Below are 23,371 nucleotides of genomic sequence, written 5' to 3'. Positions count from 1 at the left end.
TCCCTTGCAACAGAGACACCCTTTCACCATTGTTGAATCTTTGCCATCTCAAGCACAAGAATAATTGAAAATACACCACCCCATCATTGCCAAAGCCTTCCTCCTTATCCTTTATACCTAATTCTTCTGATACTTTACCTGTAGTGTTTCCAGGAGAGCTTGATTTCTCATGAAGAGCACCCATATGAGAGAGAGAGATGGAAGAAGAGTGTGGGTTTCTGGGTGGAGGTAGCTATGCAACTGATTAGCGGTTTCTGGGTGGAAGTAGCTGTGGAACTGATTTAGCTTTTGTTGTTTTTTAAAGGGAAAGTGTTGAAAGAAAGGAAAAAAGAACGCGGGTTGGACACTCATATAAGAGGGTCAGCTTGGTTGATCCTTACGGTGGTTACACGGTTTAACTGAAACAGTGTAGGTTTGATCATGATTCATGAACTGGACAGATTAGAGGGACCATGGAAGGTAGTTTTAATTATTGCTTTCGTCCTTGATTACTCATTAATGCTTTCTCCTTACGCTTCACCTGTTCTTACTTCTTCCTTATCTTGGTTGTTTAATTTGGAGAGTAATTTGTTAGGAAGGTGTGCTTTTCTTCCCATCTGTCCCACCATGAATAGACCCTCTTTGGTGCATGCCTGCAATTATGTTAGACCTAACGTCAACCACAACTTTAAAAGCAATTAATGTTTATGAGATTTTATCAGTCAAGGATAAGTTCCATGTAGGAGACTACTAGTGGTTAGTTTAGCTCCATGTTCTGAAAAATACTGAAAATCAAGGAATGTGGAAAGAGAAAAGCAACAACACAAACTACAATTCAATAATCGCAAAAGATAACCTATATAAAGGAGGAAAAGGCCAACAAAATCCCATCTCAAACAACTCATGCAGCTTCCATGGCAAATGCTAACTTCATAAAACTAGCAAGAGAGAACAAATTGTTTGTGTTACGGTCAAGATGAGAAGAAATACTGCAGCAACGACTGAAATGAATGCCCAAGGAGAGTTACAGTAGTTGAGCATCAAACTAGCCTTCCACTTGTGCAGTGGGATCTTGTAAAATTTCTCCAGTTCATGGCAAACACTAGAGAAATAAAAGTTACCATCAATTGCAGTAGGAGAGACCTCTTTGAGAAGACTATTGAACATGGCAACCACCTCGTTTGGGTTCCCAAGCAAGTTAACAATAATCCCCTTCTTCTGAAGCAACTCCACATCCTTAGGACTGTCTATAAGGCCATCAATGAAGGCTGCATAAGCTGTGACGTATTTATCGTAGCTATCACGAGATTGCTCAAAGGCGATGAGGTTTCGAAGTAAAGGCTCTGTCCAATCTTCAATTTTCATCGTTGGGATTTTCAATACTCCTCTGGTGAATGTTATGTCCAACAAGCATGTCTTTGGCCCCTTCTCAAAGTTGATGCTGGCCTCACAGAGCTCTGTTGCAGTGCGTGTGTGCATAAATTTACCAGGATTCAATGGCCTTGTTGAGGTTGATTGGAGGAGCAAACTTCTTACAAAATCAAGCAAGTGCCTTGGCTGGGAGTTCTCTTCATGTTCTTCTACCGTAGTGAGTAATGGTGTCTCTACACTTTCGGTCTTCCCCACTTTCCTTGCAATAGAAACAAAATTAGAGACATTCTTTGCTACCTCGAAGATGTGATGAAATCGAGAACTCTCGCGGATGGTGCTTTGAGTCTGTGGTGCAAAATCTTCGAAGAAGAGACGAGCAATGGAGGTGAGAGGACCAAGTCCATTTGAATATGAATCCCCTGTGAATAGTTCATATAGACGCTCAAGAATAAAGAAGGGAAGTTGATTTTCAAGTAGAATCAAATCACACTTTATAGCACAAGACATCCATGTTGCATTCAATATTGGGTCATCGCGGTATCTGGGCTCATGTAGATTACTCATTTTCTGCAAGTGAGTCCTGATGAAGAGTTCAAGAATGAAACAGCCATCCATTAGCATCATCTTCACAAATTCAGATTTGAATTGGACGATTTCCGCATAACCACACCGAGCTCTAGCTTCCAGTTCTGTCATAGCCTTAACATAATCACCCAAGGTTGCCTGAGATTGCCGCGCAAGAAAATCATTCATGTACCGGAATTTTTGTGCTTCCATGGGCTGTAAGTGTTCGTCAGAGTGGTGGTAAGGGCCAATGGAGACCATGCGAGGTGTGTAAGCTTCTGGTTTTACCTTGCGCAGTGGCGAAGGAACCAGGAATATGCTGCAATTGGGTGGCAAGGGAGATACCTCTTTAAGGTCTTTCTGGATTGATTCCATCAATAGTCTGACTACTGCATCCCCCATATTATCACCATCTGATGTAATAAGCTCGAGATCTTCAGAAGAGTTGGCCATTTTCTTGAGCTCTGTGTCACAACAGTAAAGAGATCACGAGCAAAATGGATAGACCACATTATATTCACACCAGCAGACAAAGAAGAAGACCAAAAAGAGCAAATGACACAAACAAAACAATGAGAAATCTGTAGGAAACACAAAGTCGAAACTTTATGGGGGATCTTTACCATGAAAGAAGAGTACTAAGGAAGTAAATATAGCTAGCTGGTGCAGGAGCTTACCTTTGTATTTTTCAAGTTGAAATTTCTACAGTGTACAAGCGGCAATGAAGACAACGATGGCGACAGGTAGATTCAAACTTGCCTCGCCTAGGGGTCCCAGCTGTGTGGAGGGGAACATCAGATACAAACGCTTCCACTCTCTTTTCCAAGTCTCTCAGGTCGCTGAATTCATGTATCACTGTATATATGATTACTCTTCAGGAGATAACAGCACCTCCTGCTCGTCACTTATTCAGATCTAGAAAACCGTTTAGCCATCGGCATGCATAGTCTAGCTACCAGTCGTGTAGAGTTTGCCAAAAAGATCCAGTGCTGTTGCAACGTACGTGCTGAGCTACCAATCTACTTAACCCCAAAAGAAAGGATTTAAAAAAAAAAAAAAAAAGTGCTGCCACACCCTACCTGGAGTCCAGATCATTTACCCCAATGGGGCTTCTTCTTCTTAGGACTTTTTTATTTTTTTTATTTTATTTATTTATTTATTTATTGTATGAAACTCATTCGTTCATGCAATCTAGACAGACACGTGGGGATGTCCACAGGGTCATCCAGCCACAGAATGGTAGAAGGCCATGATGACGAGCTTGGAATCGATAAAGCCACCTTTGCTAGTTTATTGGTCACAACATTGATTGATGCGTCACAGTTATAAACCTGGTTCCTACTAAGCCCCTTCAACCTGCCAGACGATGAGTCCTGCAAGAAAGGTTAGACGCGAGCCAGCTCGTATGCCGGGTAGCCGCCTTCGATGGCTAAGTCAGATGGTGAATAGATTAAGATCCCGTGCAAGAGCTACACAAGATAATGTTCAAAATGTATTGGATGCTTACCGGAGGGGCAAATCTTTGTTTTTATACTGTATGTATTACCTTTTCTGGATTTGGTAAGTTTACCCAATGAGGGTTGTTGTTTCTCCTGAGATTGTGCTTCCCTATCGTTGGTCCCGCTCAGTTATCCTTTGAGTTGACCTTTCATCTTAAGTGTTGTTGCCATACAAGTCCAGCTTAAGTAACGCCCTGTCTTAGCCGGGCGGTAACTGTCCCAACCGAGTGTCATGTTCAGCCAAAGCTCGGGCTTAAACCAGTCGGTAGAAACCTCCCGTATCATTGGTCATTCTAGGAATATAAGTAAAACTACAACTCGCAAACTGAGACGACAAGAAGAGAACATCATAAATCAGTGGTTGTGTAGATAGTGGATTAGTCTTGGTATTATCCCTCAATAGTGAAATCAGCTCCTTGCTATTTGCTTCGACCAACACATTAAAAAAGACCCCATCTTTAGCTTCTTTTAGTGCTTCACACATAGCTAGCACTTCTCCATCAAGAATGTCAAGAAAAGATGAGGGAATTGACTTGGCATGTAAGTGCTGACCACCATTATTTCTAATGATAATACTAAGGTCAGCTTCACCTGAAGATTTGCTAAAGGTTGCATCTGGGTCTATTTTAGAAAAGCTAGGTGGTGGTGGGGGGGGTCCATTGGGTTAGTGTTGCCCGCTGTTGTCCCCTACTTGTTACAACTTCCACCCTCTTGCTACTCTCCATAAATTCATCTACCATTCGAATTGCTTTGGCAATAACCTTCTCAGGCAGTAAGCTAGCACCATTGAAAATTTTTCATTGCGTGTCAACCACAAGTACCATAGGATAAAGGTGGCTAAACACTCTAGTCTCTTTTCTTCCTCCTTCCCTTTTGCTAAGAAGCCCTTCCATTGCAAAATCCATTTAGCAAGTGTAATCTTTGAGCCATTACCAAAGTTAACTGAAAATGAGCTACCAAACCATGTGGCTCAAAAGGCGAATGAAGTAAGATATTATCCACATTATCAATTGTTTCTTCACAACAGCTGCAGTTGGATCTATACTCATCTTTCTCTTCAAGAATTCTTCACCACAAGCCATGCCATTAGCAACCGCCCTCTATTGAAAGGATCTAATTTTTGGCAAAGTGTGGCATTGGCATACCTTCTTTCAAACCTTTGAAGGAACCTCAGCCCAAGCATCCCTTGTAGAAGATGATGATCGTTGCCATTGCATGTATCTCATCTTTCTCATTCATGAGGAGGTGGTATGTTGACGTAACTGAAAATAATGCTCTCTTATTTGCTCCCCAAACCATTTTATCATCCACAGGGAAGAGAGGTAAGTGGATTCTCAAGATTGCAGCAGCTACTTGAGGTTCAAAAATGTGTTCAATCAACTCCCTTCTCCATTTTCTCTCTAGTTGCTCCACCTTTTGAATGAGTAATCCCTAAGGGTTACTGGGTGTGATTACCTTTTTTCTATCAATTCCAAGTATCCATCTTAATCTACAAACATCGATTTGTTCCCCTCGTCCAATTTTCCATTGTAGACCTTTCATGAGAACCTTTCTTCCTTCAAGTGTGCTTCTCCAGCCCCATGATGGATTGCTTCCTAACTGGGCTTCCAAAAAGGATGTGCAGGTAGTAGATAGCCTTCATGACTCGACCAAAGAGGGAATGTGGATTTTGTAAGTCTCCATGCTTCCTTCGAGAGTAGTGCCTTCTTATGAAGAGAGGGGTCCCTTAATCCAAGTCCACATTTCTCCTTCAAATGAATTAATTTTTTCCAAGAAATCTAGTGAACAGCTCTCTTACCCTCCTTATCTCCCCAAAAGAATGCACTTGCCAACTGCTTAGTTTTTGTGGTACACCTGAGGTCACTTAAAATGTTGAGCAGCATAGTTAGACAAAGGAAGGGCTGAAGACTTCAATTCTATTTCCTTCCTTGTAAGTGATAGTATTTTCTTAGCCCACCCTTTGAATTTAGTTGTTGTTCGATCATTTAGGATCTGTTTGGTTACATGAGTCTGGAGATTTCAAATATCTAGAGATTTCAAATCTATGGAATCATAATTTATAAAATTAAATGTTTGGTCGTGGAATGAAATCTATGGATTCATCTTAAAAACTATTTGATCGACATGATTTTTGTGAATGTGCAAATGAATAGCTTTTTTGAAATCTCTGGATTTCACCTCTTACCTATAAATCTACAGATTCACGTTTTTAGTGTAAAAAGGTGAATCTCTAGATTTCATGAATCTAGATATTTTTACAACCAAATGGGTATAATTCTCAGATTCATGAATCCAGAGATTTCATGTAACCAAACAGACCCTTAAATCATGAAAGATATCCACCTTCTTTCCTTTTAAAACAGTAGGAAGGCCAAGGTACTTTGATGGGACATCACCGGAGAGGAGTTTAAGTATTCGATGAGAACTATCATTTCATATTTGTAAGAGTATTCAGACTAATACAAATCGCAAATTTCTTGAAATTTATGTCGAGTCTCGAAGCCTTGCAATATCTGTCAAGAAGCATCTTGACATTATGTACTTCCTACAATTTCACCTCCGAAGAAATTTAACAATTGTCTGCATGGGTAGGACACTGTGCTCCCTTACACCTCTTTCTCACACGTTTAGAAATGGTTCATTTCTGAGCATTGATAGGATTGACAATCTCCTTTCATAAAAAAATTATGTGGGGAGCACCATCTTCTATCATCCCAAACACACAAAGACACTTGATCAATCGTCTACCAAAAAAAACACTTGATCAGTCTTTATCTCCCAATCCCACCCAAAAAAAAAAAAAACTACTTAGGAAGAAAATGCTGGACAACCGTAAATATGTTCTATGTCAATATGCAAGAACAGAATTTGCTTTTTACCAAAACAGGAATGAAAGATAGATATGCATGAAGAGAATCGTCAGGGTATCTATACTAACAAGAGTCATCATTAACTTTTTCTCTCTACAGTCGAACCAAAATCGGCTAGACACCCTATTTATTTTACTAACACAATATACCAGTGAACTTGGCCTTAGGAACTCTGCACCTACCTTCTTTCAAACACATCAGAATGCGGGGGAATGCTGAAAAAAAGGACCAGATTTATCTGAACAAGCTTGATAATTTCTCAGAATACCCGACATCATCGATAGAATCACAACAAATATCCCAAGGAAATATTCACCATTTAAGTTCCATTTTTGCTGCCAGATTTAAGCCGAATAGATAATACCGAGTCCTGTGGCAAAGGAAATATGCAAGATTCACATGTGAAACACAAAATCACTTATGAGCGTGCTGCTGTTGATGGGCTTGTCCCTTTTGGAGGAAGCTTTGCTGCTATAGCACGTAGCTCATTTGCAGTCTCTGTGAAGCTTGGCCTCTCTGATGGCTCACTTGACCAGCATCTCTCCATCAGTGATCTCCAGTCAGGATCACAAGAATCAGGTACCAATGGTCGCAATGTGTTACTAACAATGCCACCTGATTTTCATTTGAAGGACAAAAATCAAAATCTAAAACTTTTGACTCGATTTGGTTGTAAGGAAAATAAAGGGATGGATACTAATAAGATTGAGTCAATACTAAAAACAGAAGGTTTGCAATGTGCATCGAACATGATTGTATAACTAACTACAAACATTCCAAGGCTAATTAAATTTTGCTTTGCAACTAAATCCCTTTGATTTAGAAAGGCAAAATATAATTATTAAGTATAATAACAGTTTCAGTAGGTTACACAATCATGATCATCAAAATATTCATCTTTTATATCAAGGGGAATGGTTTCCAAAAGGGCAGTGAATGGACAAATCTGAGCACACTACACCAATGGGAGATTGGAAAATGATACCATCCATACAGGGTCCCACCTATGGTAAAACTCGCAAGATCTCCGCTACAAAATACCAAGATCCTCACAGAGTTATCTAGTTTTTTCCATTTGGCAAGAAATGTACTTAACATCTAGGATCTCAGGTCTTGACTATTGAGTTGTAATTTTGATGACTGGATTATCCTTTGCACCACGTGTGTTGGACTCGGCTGAAGTTTGAACTTGTTGGAGTATTAATGTACAAGAACATGATGTTTACAAATGATCATTTTAACGTTTTCACTTCAACCCTATAAGTTTCCCAACTAGGGGTCTGAAGTGGAGCTCATATTTACACCATTATTTCCATAAATCTGAAGTCACCAATATGTTCTAAAAGGCTGAAATATGTTCGACAGCAAATTTCAGCCCCTAAACAGCCCGCAGTACCCCTCAAATTTGTGGTGGGGTGTGGTTTTCTTGTTTTTTTTTTTTTTTTTTTTTTTGGGGGGGGGGGGGGGGGGAGAAATTCCACCAACTCAGCAAGATCACCATCCTACTCACTTTCTTGAGTTGGCATTATGGGCCTTTGAGCAAGATCTTGAACCATGGTCCCATCCCATAATCATAATAGAAGAGACACTGTCAATGGGGACCCTTCTGCTTACTAGGCAAGAAGGGGGTAAAAGGGCAGTATAACAATCTTTTTCTGTGAAATCAATTCCCATCCCATCCCTTCCCTTTAACTACCAAATGGAGCCATTGCATTACACCTCACAGAGGCCAACACATATTTTGGAGATTCTGCCAAAAAAGAAGTTTACCTATGATAGCCCCGTAGTGCAAGTCTGCATAAGGTTCTTCTCCAGTAAGAAGCTCCCACAAGACAATGCCAAAGGAAAATACGTCAACCTGAAAGCAACACAAGCAAATGTCAACAGATGGAAGATGTCCAAAATATGCAGGTCAAAGAATGGTGCATAAATTGCCAATTCAAAAGAGAAGGGCACAAAGACCTTCTCAGAGACCAGACTGCTGCCTCCATTTAGAAGCTCTGGAGCCATCCATGGTAGTGTTCCACGCACACCACCAGAAATTAGAGTCTGACATTTCACTTTAGACAGGCCCAAATCACCAACCTGCATAAAAAAAGTGTTAAGGATAATATTAAATTTTTAAAGCTTAAACTCTTAATGTCTTATGGTGCAAAATGCAAATAGGCGTGCTGAAATAAAAAGATAAGATCTTTGGAAAAGAATTTAGCAAATTATTCTAGAACGAAACAAGGTCATCCATACCACTGTGAGGAAGATAACCAGTTCTGTCCTATTATAAACAAGTCATGAACAATATGGAAATCTCCGCTTGTAATTATTGTCTATCTACTCATATTTAAGGCCTTCTACACATAGTTGTGCACTCAAATTTATATAAAAAAAAAGTGTAAATTTGAGTTCTACCTCGAACCTCAAGTTTGAAAGAAATGGCCTTTTGTACACATCATTACATCATTACATCATTAATGCTGAAGTTCAAAGTTGAAACAACCCTGGTACATTACCCATGTTCATAATTTCAATTACAAAGTTCAAATGATGATCCAATCAAAAAGTTCCAAAGCAAGCATTGGGACTCCAGACCCTATGTGCTAAGCACATCATCTCATCTTCGCTAATGGAAAAGGCAAGAATCTCATGAGGTCTAGCAAGGTCTCGTAATGCATTCACCTTGATTAAACACAAGGAACTTCGATGGAGGAGAGATGGTGCAGCAGCAGCAGCAGCAGTTTTATATTCTTTTCCTAAACTAGTGGGTAGTTGAAGGCTTTCCCATGCATACTTTTATTTATATCAGGTTTATAGTTAAACTAGCAAAGCCCCCCTAGCCGTTAGTACGTGTAAGTTGTGAGAATAACTTACTTGCTAACTCATTTAAGGGAGAGGGTCTCTGAGCAAGCAGGGTAAACCTCCAAATTTGATTCACTTAAACTGACCCAAAAATTTGACCAACTTAGACCCAATCCAAGTGGCCATTAAAACATAACAAAGACTAAGGTACCAAATGCAATTAAGCAGCAAATAATCAACAAGACTAGGCCCTGGTTTGGTCAGTTTTGTCTGCCTTCTTCCTAGGATTTAGCTCTTCAGGTCTGCATCACATCACCTGCACCGCAAACTATAAACAAGACACTCATAGCTCATCATTTGGCCTAACATACTATGGTCTTCCAAATGTAGGCATCCATCACCAGGTTTAGCTCTAAGGCATTCATGGGTCCTAGAATGCTGCACATGGTTTGTCATAGACCCACCCAAATGGTAAATGATTCAAAAGAGATTCATCCGGCAGAAAAAAAGTAAATATTCAAAAGAAAGAAGACTAGTAATTCCACAGTTTTGGAAGCAAATCAAGCCACTAAAAGTAAGGGCACAGACTATGGGACAATATTAGGAATTATATCAAAGGGAGTGCAATTCTAGAAGTTGATTTTAAGGATAGCGGTAAAACAAGACAAGTTTGAGAATTAAAGACCCTAACGTAATTCATGATGGCCATTCCTAGAGCCTACTAGACACGGGAGCCTTGTGCACTAGGTACGACCTTTTTGTAATTCATGATGCATTCATTTTCTATTATAACATAATGAGACTCACCTTCAACTTTGCAATTGCAGCAAACCAATGAAGAACTTTTTTTTTCTGGATGAATAAAAAATTATATTAAAAACCGAGGCCAAAGAGAAACAAAAAGAGAAACCGGGGGGGGGGGGAAACTACCAGTCAAGAGGGCAATTGGAAAGAAGAGTTAAGACCCCAGGAACTAATAATCAATCTATTCCTTGGAGAGTCAGAAACAGGGGGTGGGGCAAAGAAAAGAGCTTAGAAGAAACATCAAAATAGATGACATTCCAAATCAAGATTCGGGATCGGATTTGGAAGTCCATCTTCTCATGTTGCGATCTCACCATAAGTGGTGAACAATGGCAACAAAGACAAGCTTACCCATCCAATCAAGGAGCCAAAAAACATTCTTAGGATCCAATTCCAATCTCAAGCAAAACCAAAAGACCGCCTCGATCTAGCCAAATAGAAGCAAGGGCTAAACTCCAAATGGATTGGGAGAAGGGACAGGTGAAGAAAAGGGGGTCAAGGTCCTCAATACCGCTCCAACAAAGGATACAGTTGGGATTGACAGGGATGCAGCGACTGATGAGGAAGGATTGTGTAGAGAGGGCCAAGTTGAGGGTTCTCCAAAGGGTGATGGAGTGGTGAGGGATGTGGCCTTTGAACCAAACTAGAGGGGCGCATGGGACAGGGGGCAAGGGGACCTAAGGAGGTTCCAAGCAGAGGTAGTTGTGAAGGTTTTGGTATGGGACGAGATCCAAACAATGATGTCGGAAGCAGCAGGGGATAGGGTGGAGGGAGTTCCAAACTTGTGTGAGACTAGGGTGGGGAGAATGGGACCAAGAGCCATTGGTAATGAAAGAGGAGAGGGTGATGGATTTGGAGATGCAAGAGTCATAAACAACCCGGGGACTCAAAATTGTGAACAAAATACCCATCAGATGCCAGGGATCAAGCCAGAAAGAGGTGGTGGATCTAGAGGAGATTTGAGTAGATATTGCAGAAAGGGCTAGCGGCCGAAGAGTTAGAAGTTTTTTCTAGATCCAGGAGGAGGTGGAGAGGAGTGGAGTAGTCCAGATAGAGTCCTCTTTGAGGGGATATGAGTAGACCCAAGACAACCAAATGGAATAATATTTAAAGGCAATCTTCCAGATGAATTTGAGGAGACAGGCCAAATTAACATCATAAATCCAGCAGATACCAAGCCCTCCTTTAGATTTAGACCGGCAGGTGGCAACCCAACTGATAAGATGGAAAAAGCAAGAGAATTCATGGCCCTTCCAAAGAAAAGCAAAGAATGGGGTCCATGGCATGGATGGTAGATTTGGGGAGAGGGACGATGCCACACCAATAGAGATAAGAGGATTGGAGGACAGAATGGATGAGAACCACTCTACCAGCGAAGGAAAGAAGTTTACCTTTCCAGAGTTGGAATTCTTTCCAAGTGTGGTCAAGCATAGAGGAGCAATGGTGACGAGTGAGCCTATCAGGGATAAGGGGAAGGCCTAAGTAGGTCACAGGAAAGGAGCCAAGATTGAAGCCGGAGAGCTGCAAGAGGGAGGAACAAGCGGAGTCAGGGATACCCGAGAGAAAGATAGTGGATTTCTCAAGATTGACTTTAAGACCAGACAAGGACTCAAAATAGGAGAGAGTGGAGAGAATAGAGGAGTGATCAGCTTTGGAGAAGATCATGAGATCAGCTCTAACCCATGGCCGTCTCAATCCCAATAAACATAATTTGGATCCAGCACTTGAAAATGAAAAAGGAACTGGTTGAAACAGAAGCTGGTGGTTATTCAGGGCAACATCCATCTCAAAAACTCACAGGAGGTTTAAGATAAAACTCTAGGTTGTAAGTCACCCTAAGGTAAATATTTAACTCTCAATTGCACAATAATGGAAATTGAGACAAATAGGTCGGTGAATGTTAGGTTGCCCAGAAATAAAGCAGCCTACCTACTAGCACGAAACAATGAGGCTTGCCCCTGATGTGATAGTGAGATTCAACAAGGAATAGCAGCAAATATTTCAAGGCTAAGTTCAACACCAAATGAAACCACTAGCAGCAATTAAAATCAAATCGAGATGTTCGAAAATAGCTTGGAAAACAGAATACCCTAGATTATGGAAGATGAAGAAAGGAATTGTACTATGGAAGGAGAAGGCACCTACAGCCAACAGCTGCACATGCCATGAAGGCACAATTTAAAAGGAAAGTCACTATTCGTTCCATTTTCTGATTGGTGGTTATGACATGTATGCATCAACGAAAAACTCCTAGCTTCTTTCCAAAACAGAGATAGAACTCGCTTAGAAAATTTACACTCAAAAAGGGAACCTGGCCATATATTCTACTTTCCATAAAAGTGAAGATTACTAGACTAACCCAAAATAAATGATAAACCCCCGAAATAACCTATTGGACCAAAATTAAATTTGAACCTGTCTGGCCAACCACTGTGTGTCATTGATCAAAGTGTTATTGCATCAACTAACCCACCCCACTGTCTCTCCCCTTCACGCCCCCACACAACACCCCCCCCCCACACACACACACACACAAGAAGGAAAAAAAAGAGAGAATAAAAAAGAGCCCTTCTCTGTTACCTGCCCCCAGAAGTAGGATTACCAAGTCCCTAGTACAGTTGGTTGCTTTAGACCTCTCAAATATGGAACATTTTGCTTCTATGATCTTTGTTAGGCTGATCAGCCTATCTATCACCAGGGATGCAAATAAGTAGAGTCTATCAGATGATATCACTTAAATTTGAACTTACATCAAGCAGCTAAACCTGTGCCAACATTCATCAATTTTAAAACCAAATTAGCCATATCTGCAACCCGATCTATCACCAAAACCTTCCACCAAATTGCTATAGTTTACTCTCACGCACTATATAGAGGGTGGCTAGGTAGTCTCTAGTCCACTACAATTTCATGAGAAAAGCAAATTTCTACTCTCTGTTTGGATACCAAAACTTCATCACTTGACTCTATGCTTTCATGTTATAACTCCTTGAAATTCTTCAAAACAAGGTAAAACTTCATCACTAACATGAATTACAAACAGTTATTAAGGCGATCGGTGAACCAAAGTATTATAGACTAGAATAATAGGTTCGTTTATTCGAACCATTGCTGAAAACTTCATCTCCCCTTGATGTCTCGACCTAAGACTGAAATTTCTTTTGATCTAAATTTCAGTGAAACATGGTACACCATGTTTCAGTGGGTTTCCAGTGGTTTTTGGGTTTGATTTTTGGTGTACAACCTAATTTGAGGCCAATAAATACAATGGCAATGTTACCTGACTACAAGCTAACACAAAGTGGTGTTCTTGATTTACACATGCCTGGCTGCATGACAAAACTGGATCACGTCTTTTTACAAATGTAAACATGGAAATACAATAGAACACTGAAACTTTCATGAAAATGCAAGAACAAATATTGAGTAGTAGTCAAATCTGAATTACAACTCCTTGAAATTCTTGAAATTTCATCGAAATACCAAAATGTCGTCGAAATTTATTTAATTGACTCAATTTCGTTTCAGACCATATTTCGTCTTGGTAGGCTCGAGATGACCGAAATTTCATGAAATTTAGCACCATGATCAGAACTAAGCCCTGACCCAAAAAACATACCCATTTACAAGTTTCTAATCACTAGCAAAGTGGACCAAGAATTAATTCTGCACTATGGCTATGCAATTGGGTCTTTGCAACTTGCAATTACAGGTTGGATGTCTAATTGTCCAAACAGTAATGACAGTATCTTGTACCTAAACCAGTGGCTTACTTTTTTAAGTAATGGGGAAGAGGAATGAAATGTGCCACTCAAAGACTCTACTGAGAAAAAGATGGGCTGTCAAGAATGTAGAGGAGGTAGGGTAGGTGGGTAGTAGTCAGATCTAGTATGGATTGTACATGGACAGTAGTTGGAGTCGGCGGCTCACCTAGGATTCCCTCATCTGGGATCCTAGGGGAAGAGGATCAAGTTGGCCCTTGCAAACAACTTGATGTACCATCTTCCTTCAACCCTTTGAGCGAAATACAGAAAAAGGAAGGAAAATCCATGGACCGACCCCATTGTCTCCACGTAGAAACTACGAGATCACCCCAAGGACGCCTTCAGCATCCAGGGGTCACAAACCGACCATAGAACCCTGTTCAATAAGTGGAAAGCATCAGCTGTCCGCTCTCCAGTTGGGCAGTAAGGGTTGGAGAAGGGCAAACATTTAGAAACTACACCGTGACCGAAGAAGCATACCATTACAAGTTCCCAATCACTAGCAAACTGCACCAGGAATTAATTTCATACTATGGCTATACAAATGCCAACCTTCCCAGCTTCAGAACCTATAAATTTTGCTTGACCTAGGAAACATACTCAATATAATCCCTGCCAATTTTACTCAATGCCGCTTTTAGCATCCAGCATCCTGATGCAGCATGACTTAAGATTGAACTCCAATCACATGATTTTTTTTCCCCTTATCCATATTTTGGATTAATTAAATCTACACTAACATAAACAATGAAAATAGGAGAATGATATCCAGATACAGTGTGCCCCAAGGCCAACTCACAAGGAGTAATTAAAGCAGGAGACCAGTGGAGAAGTGTGTTGTTTTGCAAAATTGCAAGAGAGGCTAATAAATATTTGCAATTTTATTAATTAATCTATTTGGGGCAGGGTAAGTATAAAAGCGGATTTTGGATAGGATATGTAGGAGTTGATTCTTTTAGTTTTAAATTGTTAAGAGTCCTAGTTTGATGTTTTCTTATTGAAGCCTCTTTCTAAGTTATATGCAAGTAATAAACTATAAAGCTTGAAATTGAATAAATTGAAGCTTGAGCTGGTGTGCATATGGATCTTCTTCCCCTGACACCCCCCAGTCTTTTATCCTTGTGCAATTTCTCCTCACTCCCCCTGCAACTCTGTTTCTTCTCAGGTTTTCCTTTCTTTTTCCCCCTTTGTCTTCCTCTTTCCCTCTTCGTCACTTTTAAGTAATTTGTCCCCCATTTCATCCTCACTCTTTTCTATATAGGTTCTCAACATCAAAAACAGACTTTTAACAGAAATGATGACAGCTGACAATTTCAGTTGAGTCACTTCAAATGAAGTTCGGACTTGCAAACATGCATTGAAACCACTTTGGAATCTACTTAAAATTTTGACTAATGAAGGAAAATGATCCCTTACTGAAGCCTATAATGGTTCTGAATCACCAAACCATCATTATTAGTTTGGACTACCGACTGACGAAATGAAATAAATCAATCTCTCGACAACGAAACAGATCCCTCGGAATCAGGTATACTGAAACGAAAATGACTTCATGAAGGGAGACAAAGGCCTGGTTATAAGGGATGCTGGTATTAAGACATCATTTGGACATGTAGAACGAAGAAGTCACAGTAGCAAGTTCAGCAACATAATCAAACAATAACAGATTCGATAGCATAGAACGTCTCCCATAAGATACTTTTTTTTGCTTCAATTGCCTCAGTCACCTAGTGTTTAGGACAACCCCCCCCCCCCCAACAGCTTGGATCCCCAAGATGCCATAATAACTATGCATGGTTGTCAACGCATGCCCCTAGGAGACCACCTTGGCATCCAGTACCTTGATAACTAGTGTCGCCTTGTGCCTAGGAACCTTCCAATACCTTTGGTCGCTTAGACACAGTGATAGCCATGCAACTATGATTGAAATTTTTTTCCTCTGAGTCTCAAGTTAAATTGCATAAAAAGCCATAGTCAGAATTACAGGCATTTTGAGGAAATATTAACTTTATCCCACCGCGATTTACCACAACAAAATCTTCTTGTACACAGTTGTTTGCTTTGACCCATAAAAGGGCCACGACACCTAAGCGACACAGTGACAACAATGCTTGTACAGCATGCTTCAACTAGTAAAAGTCACTCTCCTAGCAGGTGATGTAGAGAAGATATCAACAAGACTCCTAGGCTCTTGAGACCAGTAGCAGGTGACACAATCCAGCAGAAAGTACTAAATTTCCAAGGACCAACTTCCAGGGAGCATTAATTTGCCCATACTGGCCATATTTTCTATTATTACTTTTGGAAATGAGAGACAGATTTATAAGTGAACATGTGGAGCCTGGTTCAGCCAAGTGATCTTGCCATAACTTGCTTCATTTTCAAGGTCACTTGGGGTCACAAAGTTGCATTATTTTCTAATTTTAAGTACAGGCACAGTTTTGAATTTCAAATTGTAATTTGACCTAGTATATAAGTTCTCTCTGGAGCATGCAAAATACCATCTTGAAATATATTGAATTTATCCATTTCAACATCATTTCCTTACCTCATGGATTCAAGATTTGTTTGTGCCAAATGATATCTAGCACCTCATTCTTCTTCTACCTTAAAGGGCCACTCAGTTCATTGATTAGGAGTTACATGACCCCCCCCCCTCACACACACACAAGAAAAGAAAAAAGAAAAAAGAAAGAGGAGACATCATAAGACGTTATCATAGATGATCCTAACTCGTCAACCTAGTAATGTTAGCCTCCTATCAATACCTTTCCATCTCATTCAGTAAATGGCAAATTGTCTTGACTTTTCATCAAGACACAAGATCTGGAAATGTTAGTAAAGCATGCTCACTAACGATGATGCACCAAAAAAGTAGTACCACAGGTACTAAATGCTGAACAACTTACCCAAACTGTCAACCATATGAAGTAGTTGCACCAATAAACCATAGAATCTCAACCACTCAACTTACTTTGCATATTGGCCGGTGAGGATCTCGTAGATTGACAAGTAGGTTGTCACTTTTTAAGTCAAAGTGTACTATATTCTTCCCATGCAAGTATTCCATTCCAAATGCCACATCCATTGCAATTAAGATACGTTTCCTTCTATCAAGTATCCTGAAAACAGTCAAGACCAAATTTCCTTCAACATCAGAATTCCACCCTAAAAAATGCACGCCAAAGACACGTCAGATGTTTACAAAGCAGGAAAAAGAAATTCAATGTAAAATCAATGAACTAAAAAAGGAAATCATTACCTGTCATTCTTTTGTAAAGCATTTCTAAGTGATCCATTGACCATGTATTCTGTTACAGTAGCCACAGCACCCCCAGGACCATCCAACACAACACCATAAAAAGCGACCACATTTGGGTGGTGCAAGTCAGCTAGGTTGATTGCCTCATTCCAAAAGTCATCTCTCTGAATATATAAGTATACAAACAAATTATGTAGCTTAAATAAGCATAAAACTGATCCATAACCACTTTATAGATGCTCAATGGTGGAGGTAAGACTGATAATACCATACGATCCTGCTCCGATGGTTTCCCAGCAAAGCACCTATCATTGATCCGCTTTATTGCAACATCAGTACCCCTCCATTTTCCATGATACACAGTACCAAAAGTTCCAGAACCCAGTTCCCGCAACTCTTCAAGATCGGCATTCTTGATAATCTGCCACACACACCAAAAAGAGAGAAAACAAATGGAGATAGATCTAGTTTAAAAGGCAAGAAGAGCAACAAATACATCCAAAGAACAAACATTATCAAATCAAATCTCCAACCTGCAAGCGACCAATGCCGCCTGAAATAGGTAAAACATGAACCTTATCTGATGGTTTCGTTGGCTTGGTCTTTGAATCCTGAATTGCAGTTCCATTGGACTAGTAAGCTCACTGTAAGACAATGAAAAGAAATAGACACCACACGCTGCATAACACACCTCGACTTTGGCTCTACACTCTGCTTCAGAATCAGAATCATGAATTTCTCTGCCTATATTGGCTGCATTTTGGAGTTCATAACTCTCATGGAGAGATGAATCAAGATTAGAAGGTGAAGAAGAATGAAGAACAGAAGCCGCCACACCTTCCGCAACAGCCTGAAGATCTTGCTTAATCTGTTCCTCTGCAGCACCTACAAGATGAAGGGCAGAGAAATGAATTTGTAGAACACTAGAACAGTGTCATACAAAGCTCAAGGAATTCTTACTATAATATTTGATTATGAAAATCTTTTTTACACCTAACCTTTCACATGCCAAAGGTTTCCTAAACTTAGATCTCTGTTAAGGTTACCTGATGACTGGTCAAGAATTCCTTCCAATCGAATTTTTGCACCAGATTCCCCAATATTACCTAGATGATTCTCTCCTAACCTTGTAACCAAGGGTTCCTTGGTCATTGGAAATTTGTCAGGCCTCAGAGGCCGGCAATGGGAGTCATGTTGCAAATTCCAAGGATCCTGATTGCTGAAAAGCGAGTTTGACAGAGCTAGATTCCAGTTGTTTGTGACCACCGCAGACTGTGGAGGTACAGAAGATGGCAAATTAGTAGCTGCAGCAATGGCAGGGAAGGTAGCGTCAGTAGGAACCACCCTGGAATTCAATATTGCATCATTCCATTCAACAACTGGTTGTGATACCCTGTCAGGAGAATAAGATGAATCAACTCCCGAAAATGCTGGTTTACCACGCCATACTTCATCAGGAACAATGCATTGATGACCCGTTTTTAGATGCACATAATGTGCTGAGTTTCCCAAAGCAGGAGGTTGAGCTAGTTGACTACACTCTATAGGTAGAACAGGACCAACCTCAGCAGCAGAAGACTCTACAGTCTCAATTGGCTTTAGATGATTTCTCTCTGAGGCAATCCCAGGTGTGAGAACAGAATTGGCATTAAACATTTCCTTCCCTGCCACTTCTGGTCTGTTCTCCAGAGCCCCATCTTTCTTAGGTCTAGTTACAGGTGACCTGCACTGCTCATTACCGCCAGAATTCTTAGGTGAATTTATTTGGAGTGCTTCCATCCTTCCACTGATTGTCCTAAGATGGTCAGATGAAGTGCAAGAGTCCGAGGCATCTGTCTGAACAAACCTAGGAAGCTTACCAGAGTACTCTGTTGAAAACTCATGAACCAAGAGTTCAGAAGTTTGGAAAGGTACAACTGTCACAGAAGGGTTATCAGTACCAATGGGTCTGTTCATGAAAGCCTCATGGTTAACCTGGCATTGGAAAGGCACAGAGGATTGCTGCAAACCATCTTCTTGCCGACCCTGAATATTGCCCGAAAATGCACCATAAGACTGTGCATCCCCTGGCGCCCCCATCACACCTGTGGGAGACATCCTAGGATGAGCACAACCGTCTACCTTTTGCAAGAAGACCTTGTCGTTATCATGTTGCCCTTCCAGATTCGGTGAGAAGCCAGGCACCCCAAACATTCGGAAAGTAACCTCAGGATCCACTTGACTGATGACACCCCTGGGGAGAGTCCCACATCCTAGAGTTTCAACTGAGCTATCCACTACACTCACTGCTACTCTGTTTGCAGGTCCGGCTCTCATATTATCCTCTGTATTGAACCTATGAAAAGCCAACTCTGTGCCAGAAACATTACACGCATTGCTCTCTCTCTGGTCCTGTACCAAAGGGTCAGAATGCGCATGAGCTAAAGCTTTTTGACACATAGAACAGTCCTCTAATCTCTGAAATTTATCCGAAAGCATTCCCGGTTGCTGAGGTACCCAAAGTTCATAGGAGACTGCAGGATCTGGCGTCTGCATCTGATGCCAACCATATCCTCCTGTCTGAGCTGCACCAAGGACCTGGGTATGGGGTGGCTTGGATTGATAACCTCTGAAATTCTGATCACTAGGAGGCTGCACTACCCTTTGCCCATATGCATTCTCTTCTATAAATGGATCCACCCGGACTTGTTGAGGCTGCACGAATTGCTGGACAGACTGAATATTAATTGGTTTAACGCCCACATTAGAAGATGGGGCAGCCATTGTCATGTGTATGGCGGGTGCAAACTGATGAGTCAATTGTTGAGTGCTATCAGCAGGCCTGTACATTGACCCTCGTGGAATACCCATCAGTTGAGCATTTACGTATCCAATTTGGGGAGAAAGGTGGGGATCTGCATATGACTGCATGTAAGCTGAAGCCGGTGGAAACTCCATTGCGGTCGACTGATGTAACTCGAAACCCAAATGTCGCTGTGGTTGAACCACTGCAGGCAAAGTCCTCTCAATCTCAAGCTCTGGTCGGGAAGAAGAACTCTGCGGATGAGTAGCCAATGCCGCTGGTGCAGCACCTATTGGCATGGCTTGAGAATCCGTGTACCTTACCTGATTGGGACCCACATAGAAAAATCTCGGGGCAGCATCCTGCGAAACAGAAACAGCAACAGCAACAGGAGCAGTAACCCTGGGAGATGATGACATGGTGGGAGAGGATGGCCCGCCACCACCTAGGCCGGCACCTGAGCTATCACAGCCTTCACCACCACTCATAAGGCTGTCTGAGTTCTGGGTGGACGCTGCACTTGCTGCACTCTCCTTCCTTGTTATCCCACTGCCCCCAATCTCAGGAATTCCATTGACAGCGTCCAAATACTTCTGTCCAGTATCCGGTAGATCACCAAACTGAACAAGCCCAGATGAATCAAGCTCAGAAGCTGAGAATAAGAACACCCGAAGCTTGGCTGAACCATCGGAAGAGCTCTCCACCAGCTTCTCATACTCTTCCATCATGTTCTGAAGATCCTCCTGACAGGAAACCGATACAAGGGCATCAAGATCCTCATCAGGGAGTTGATACTTGACGACTACAGGCTGCCCAGAGGTCTCCATCATCTTTTGCAGCAGGTCATTGAAACTGATATCACTCCTTACTCCAATAATCCGAGTCTGCCCTCCAACATACCTCAGGGTCCCATCACTGGGCCTAGGTAGAATCTTCCCCCCAAAACTGCACAAAAGCTTTATTTTTTTCGCTAAAGATGAATCGTCGCCACCGTCATCGATGGCCTGATCGTTCGCATTGCCCCAAATCCGGTTCCCGCAATGAGGTATGTCCGTGTACGCATACGGAACAGTACCAACAGTACCAACAGGTGGTGGACGATGGAACCAACCCATGCCAGGATTTCCAAACCCTAATCCTACAAATCCAGCATCAGAAGCCGTCGCCGGAGGATAGTAACCCTGTCTCAACCTAAGACTGGTCCCATCATGAATCGTATTCGGTGGGAAAAACCCCTCCAGGTTTCTCCCAGAGGCAGTGGCGACAATGCGAGACTCTTCAGAAATACGAGCAACGTTCAGCGGCCGGAGGTCTTTGGGAATTGAACTCTGATCAATTGACATTCTAAAAGAGGTGGCAGAGATTGAAATGAAGACGATACCAATCAATGAAGAACCCAAGCTAGGGTTTCTTAATTTGCGCGTTCGAGCTGCACGAATAACATAGCGTCCATTACTTCGCACTCAATAAACGTACTGATGTAAAACGATGCCCAGACAGGATAACTGAATAAAAAAAACAAGAAATGAAATAGCAGAGTGGAAGAAGAAAGAGTTCGAGTAAGGAACCCGATTGAAACGTAAAGGATGAACACGAAGAGCAAATAGCGGGAAGAGGCTCTGTGCGGCTTCAACAGCAGAACAAGGTGGCAACGCCAGGTTTCCCAGACGAGCGCGATCCACCAATGTTGATGACGGTGATGATTCTCTTTCTCTCTCTCGCTCTCTCACTCACACCTTTTTCGTTTTCTTTATTAAGGCACCACTCGGGCAGTCACCAGTAGTTGTGGAGTTCATAAACATATTTGTTATTTACAAACATTGGGAGAGACGAAGAGTCGAAAGAGCAACACCTGCTTCACTTCGAATCGGTTGTGCTCTGAAACTGTTTGATTTGTTTTTTGTTTTTTGTTTTATCTATTTACTTCGGCTTTAAGAGATCCAGGCGCGAAAGACACGTGGAATGCCATGCAGATGCGTTTGCCACTGCGTTATTGAATGACCCCCGAGTCGACACCCGCTCATGGGAGAGGAAGGTGGCCGCCACGGTGGACGGCTGAGAGTTCAGAAGCTCAGCAAGTCAGCATTTCTGTTTTGGCTCATTGGATTGGCGGGAGGACTTTTTTGTTAAAATATCACCGAATATGACTTTTCTGTTAATTTGAAGAGTCTCTGGATTTAATAATGACACAACTTCAAACATAGGAATGGGCCGAATGGGCCGAATGGGCCCTGATTATATCTTTTGAGCAGGTAACCTCCGGCTTTAAGGATTTTTCTTTTTTCTTTTTTGGGGCAATTTTTATATAAAGGGATGGGGATATTACATATTTATATATGCCATCAGCATGAGTCCAGCCAACTAACTCTTCACTACGAGGTGTTGGTCTTACCAAAATCGAGCAATTTTGCTTCTGCTATTCAATTATAATCACCACCTAGCAATAAGCAGTAACCTATGGTATACCAGTCTGGAAATCTTTACATATATGAATGCATGAGTAGATTCGAATAAAATCCATGCAACCACATTTTAGTATTTTATTGCATGCAAATCTGAGCTCTCTGGGTGAATTTGGGTTCAACTTCAATTATGCCAAGGACAAAGAGATAGAAAGTGAAAACGGGCCAACAATGTTGGTTATAAAGCCACCTCCAGCTATCAAGTTAGTAGGTGAAAACAATAGGTTTCCCCAATAGAACGGATGCAAGGGCTCATAAATAATGAGTTGCCAAGCCAAAGGCAAATAATAGATGATGCAAAGAGAGTTCAATAATGAATAATTTTAGGGTAATTTTCATCTGGACCCCCTGAGGTTTGGTCCAGGTCACTTTTAGTCCAGTTTAAGTTTCCTTTTGAATATGGCTCCCCTGTAGTTTTAATAAATGATTAAATAAGGACAAGTTAACAAAAATTGTTAATTTAATAAATTTGGTGACAAAAATACCCTCGTTTGGAATTTTTTGTTTTTTATTTTTTATTTTTGTTTCGTCCCACAAAGGCTTCGTCTTCAACATCGAATTTTCAAGCGAGAAGGGAAACCCTAGCAGCAATAACTTGCTCTTATCGTTTTGAATTCAGTTCAAATCACAACCTCTCAAACCCTAAAAAACATCAAAATGGAAGTCATGAGGAACAAATTTCAAACTTCAATTCAATTATGATCCGAGATGAAAGATTATTCGTCAGATACCATACCTGTTCTCACCACTGGTTCTTTGAGAAAAAAAATTCAAAACGATGGATCTACAATCCAAAAAAAGCAAAACAAGAGCACAAAAACGAATAAAGAAAGTCAAAAGCCAAAAAGAAAAAACTGATTTTTTCTATCAGAATGTAGAGGAACGTCAACTACGAATCCATTCTAAAATAGAAGAAGAAAAAAATCGGAAAAAAAAAAAAAAAGCCCGTACAGAAGAAAAAAGACCGTCAAACAAAGTCAGAAACCTGAAAAAAAATTGAAAATTAGAAATGGGTATATTCATGTATTCAATAATCCAACAGCAAAAGAACCGATTGTCATTCGTACCTCTACCATTCTAAAGAATGAAGCAAAAGATCCACTTCCAAGAAAAATAGCAACTGATCAAAGCTTGAAACATGAGAAAGGTAACACTTTTGAAGAGCGGTTACCCCTGTTGCAAACGGAGACCAACAATAGTAGCAGAATAAGAGTAAATCGT

General features: G+C 41.1%; 2 protein-coding genes across 2 annotated transcripts; both read right to left on the bottom strand.

The window, feature by feature from the left end:
- Nucleotides 1-623: 623 nt before the first annotated feature.
- LOC149025317 (UPF0481 protein At3g47200-like) lies at nucleotides 624-2,882 on the bottom strand. The gene is made up of 2 exons (XM_089143109.1): nucleotides 2,592-2,882; nucleotides 624-2,378 (listed from the first exon to the last, which is right to left on the bottom strand). Exon 2 carries the CDS (start codon nucleotides 2,365-2,367, stop codon nucleotides 910-912), a length of 1,458 nt encoding a protein of 485 aa, XP_088999235.1. The 5' UTR covers nucleotides 2,368-2,378; nucleotides 2,592-2,882; the 3' UTR covers nucleotides 624-909.
- A 3,451-nt stretch (nucleotides 2,883-6,333) lies between these two features.
- On the bottom strand, nucleotides 6,334-21,706 carry LOC149025316 (RAF-like serine/threonine-protein kinase PRAF). The gene is given in 11 exon segments (XM_089145534.1): nucleotides 6,334-6,739; nucleotides 6,741-6,898; nucleotides 8,054-8,141; nucleotides 8,246-8,368; nucleotides 16,619-16,766; nucleotides 16,907-17,070; nucleotides 17,175-17,327; nucleotides 17,440-17,517; nucleotides 17,598-17,791; nucleotides 17,953-21,117; nucleotides 21,257-21,706. Coding segments are annotated over 10 exon segments (4,227 nt in total). The 5' UTR covers nucleotides 21,032-21,117; nucleotides 21,257-21,706; the 3' UTR covers nucleotides 6,334-6,697.
- Nucleotides 21,707-23,371: the final 1,665 nt, after the last annotated feature.

This window comes from Hakea prostrata, chromosome 2 (assembly GCF_041222555.1).
Source record: "Hakea prostrata isolate BN-2017 chromosome 2, UWA_Hpros_2, whole genome shotgun sequence".
Classification (NCBI taxonomy): domain Eukaryota; kingdom Viridiplantae; phylum Streptophyta; class Magnoliopsida; order Proteales; family Proteaceae; genus Hakea; species Hakea prostrata.
The sequence above is the reverse complement of the archived record's forward strand: the minus strand, read 5'-3'. Positions and strand labels throughout refer to the sequence as shown.

Coding starts and splice junctions, on each gene's coding strand:
- LOC149025317 (XM_089143109.1), bottom strand. CDS start 2,367: ATGGCCAACTCTTCTGAAGATCTCGAGCTTATTACATCAGATGGTGAT.